This window comes from Monoraphidium neglectum (assembly GCF_000611645.1).
Source record: "Monoraphidium neglectum strain SAG 48.87 unplaced genomic scaffold scaffold03074, whole genome shotgun sequence".
NCBI classification, from domain to species: domain Eukaryota; kingdom Viridiplantae; phylum Chlorophyta; class Chlorophyceae; order Sphaeropleales; family Selenastraceae; genus Monoraphidium; species Monoraphidium neglectum.
In genome coordinates this window covers 5,253-7,280 of record NW_014010554.1, presented here as the reverse complement: position 1 = coordinate 7,280, position 2,028 = coordinate 5,253, and the positions used below count along the sequence as shown (strand labels likewise).

The 2,028-nt window shown below is 64.5% G+C and overlaps 1 protein-coding gene across 1 annotated transcript; it reads left to right on the top strand.

The window, feature by feature from the left end:
- Window positions 1–332: 332 nt before the first annotated feature.
- On the top strand, window positions 333–1,731 carry MNEG_12118 (COP9 signalosome complex subunit 4; the record flags this gene model as incomplete). The annotated part of the gene is made up of 3 exons (XM_014039411.1): window positions 333–545; window positions 1,061–1,156; window positions 1,537–1,731. 3 exons carry the CDS (start codon window positions 333–335, stop codon window positions 1,729–1,731), a joined length of 504 nt encoding a protein of 167 aa, XP_013894865.1.
- Window positions 1,732–2,028: the final 297 nt, after the last annotated feature.

The following is a 2,028-nucleotide window of genomic DNA, read 5'->3' as shown; positions in this document are numbered from 1 at the left end:
CGCGCATGCTGGCCACGCTGTACAAGGATGAGCGCAGCTCGCGGCTGGACGTCTTCTCGTTCCTCGAAAAGGTCTACCTCGAGAGGATCCTGCGCAGGTGAGGCCTGCGCGCGATCTCGGGGCGCTCGCAACCTCGGCCGCCAGTGTGGCCATTCACACGATGTCGTGTGTAATTCAGCCCCTTTCACCAACGCACCACCATACACACATGACGCCGCCGCCACGCGAGCGCCCCCGCCATCCCCTTACCAGCCGCACCTCATTCGCACCGCCGTGCACACCTCCTGTGTGCCCCTCCGCCCCACCTGCACCCCCCCCTGAACCGCAACCGGATGCGTGCTACCAACCCCTCCTCCCGCCGCCCCAACCGGCTGCCGCGCCCCCCCCCTTCCCCCCAAATAAGGGACGAGGTGGAGCTGTTTGGCGGCACCCTGAAGCCCCACCAGCGCGCGCTGCTGCCAGACAGCACCACCGTGCTGGACCGCGCCGTGATGCAGCACAACCTGCTGGCGGCCAGCAAGCTGTACAACAACATTTACGTGGAGGTGGGCTTTCTGGCGGACGAGCCTATTATGAATACAGGATTAAGGTTCCACAGTATCATGTAGGTGTTCAGGAGGGTTGAGGGTCAGCGGAGATTCAAGTCCAAGTCGGTCAGAGCAGTTGGTTAACCCCTGGACAATGGAATGCCAGACACGATACCATGCGTTGCAGGGAGGCTGACTCAGCAATCCGTTGAGGGGGTGTCCAGATCGCGCTGCGTCGAGGCTACCGCGCACCCACGCCTGCCACACTGCAAGCCACCGCATCAATCGACTTGTGCATAATAAGCCGCCGCCTCTGGCCGCACCCACCCACCCTGCTTTCATGTCAACGTTCATATCCCCTGCTAGAGCCTGCCCTTGCCTGAAATTCCCCCCTTGCACGAGTGTGCGCACATGCACGCACGCGCACGCGTGCACACACACACACACACACACACACACACACACACACACACACATCCACACAGACTCCCACACACAAACACAAACACAAACACACACACGCCCCTCCCCAGGAGCTTGGTGCGCTGCTGGGCGTGACCCCCGAGAGGGCGGAGCAGGTGGCGGCGGACATGATGCAGGAGGGGCGCCTGCAGGGCTCCATTGACCAGGTGGGGTTCAGGCAGCGGCCAATAGGGACTTTTTGAGACCACGTTGAGCCCGTTTTGCAAGGAGTCTGTGTTCGCAGGAGGGGGTGTGGCGGGAGGCAGTTTCGTTGAAAGACCGAGGGGCGCCCCAGCATGTGCGCATTCCGTTGTGTATCTGCAGCTGACAAGATTGGAACCGAGGGTTGTGTCGCGGCGCCGGCGGCCCTCCGAGCGGCGGCTGCCTCCCGTGGCGCGCAGCTGCATGCGGCGCAGCTGCGGGAGCGCCACGCCTCCCGCCCACATTCAGGGCTTTCTGGGCCGCCGCTGAGTCGCAAACCGGGAGGTACATCGCACGCATGTCGAGTTTCCTGTCCGTCCGCTTCCCCGCTGCCCCGCGCCGCCAGGTGGCGTCCCTGATCCACTTTGCGGACCGCGAGGAGCCCCTGGTGCAGTGGGACGCGCGCATCAAAGCGCTCTGCTGCCGCGTGAACGACATAGTGGACGCGTTCACAGAGCACGCGGAGGCGTCGGCAGCAGCGCGCGGAGGCGGCGGCGGCGGCGGCGGCGTGGGGGGGCTGGCGGCGATGGCGACGAGCTGAGAGGGGCCAGGGGGTTGCGTGTGTGGATTTGCAGCTGGCGGGCGCGGCGTCGGGGGCGGGGGCCGGGGACCGCAGCGGATGCAGATCGGTGGCGTGGCGGCGTTGACGCGCTTGGAGGACGTGCACAGTTTTTGGATTGGACGTGGCTGTGTTCAGCAGTTGGTTCGCATCAGGGCATATGTGGCATAGCCCACCGACCCTGGTGGCTGGGTTGTAAAAAACCATGCTAGGATCTGTTGCGGACGGCAGCCATGCCATGAGCAGCGACAGAGCAGCTGATTTGCGAGGCCGGGTGAG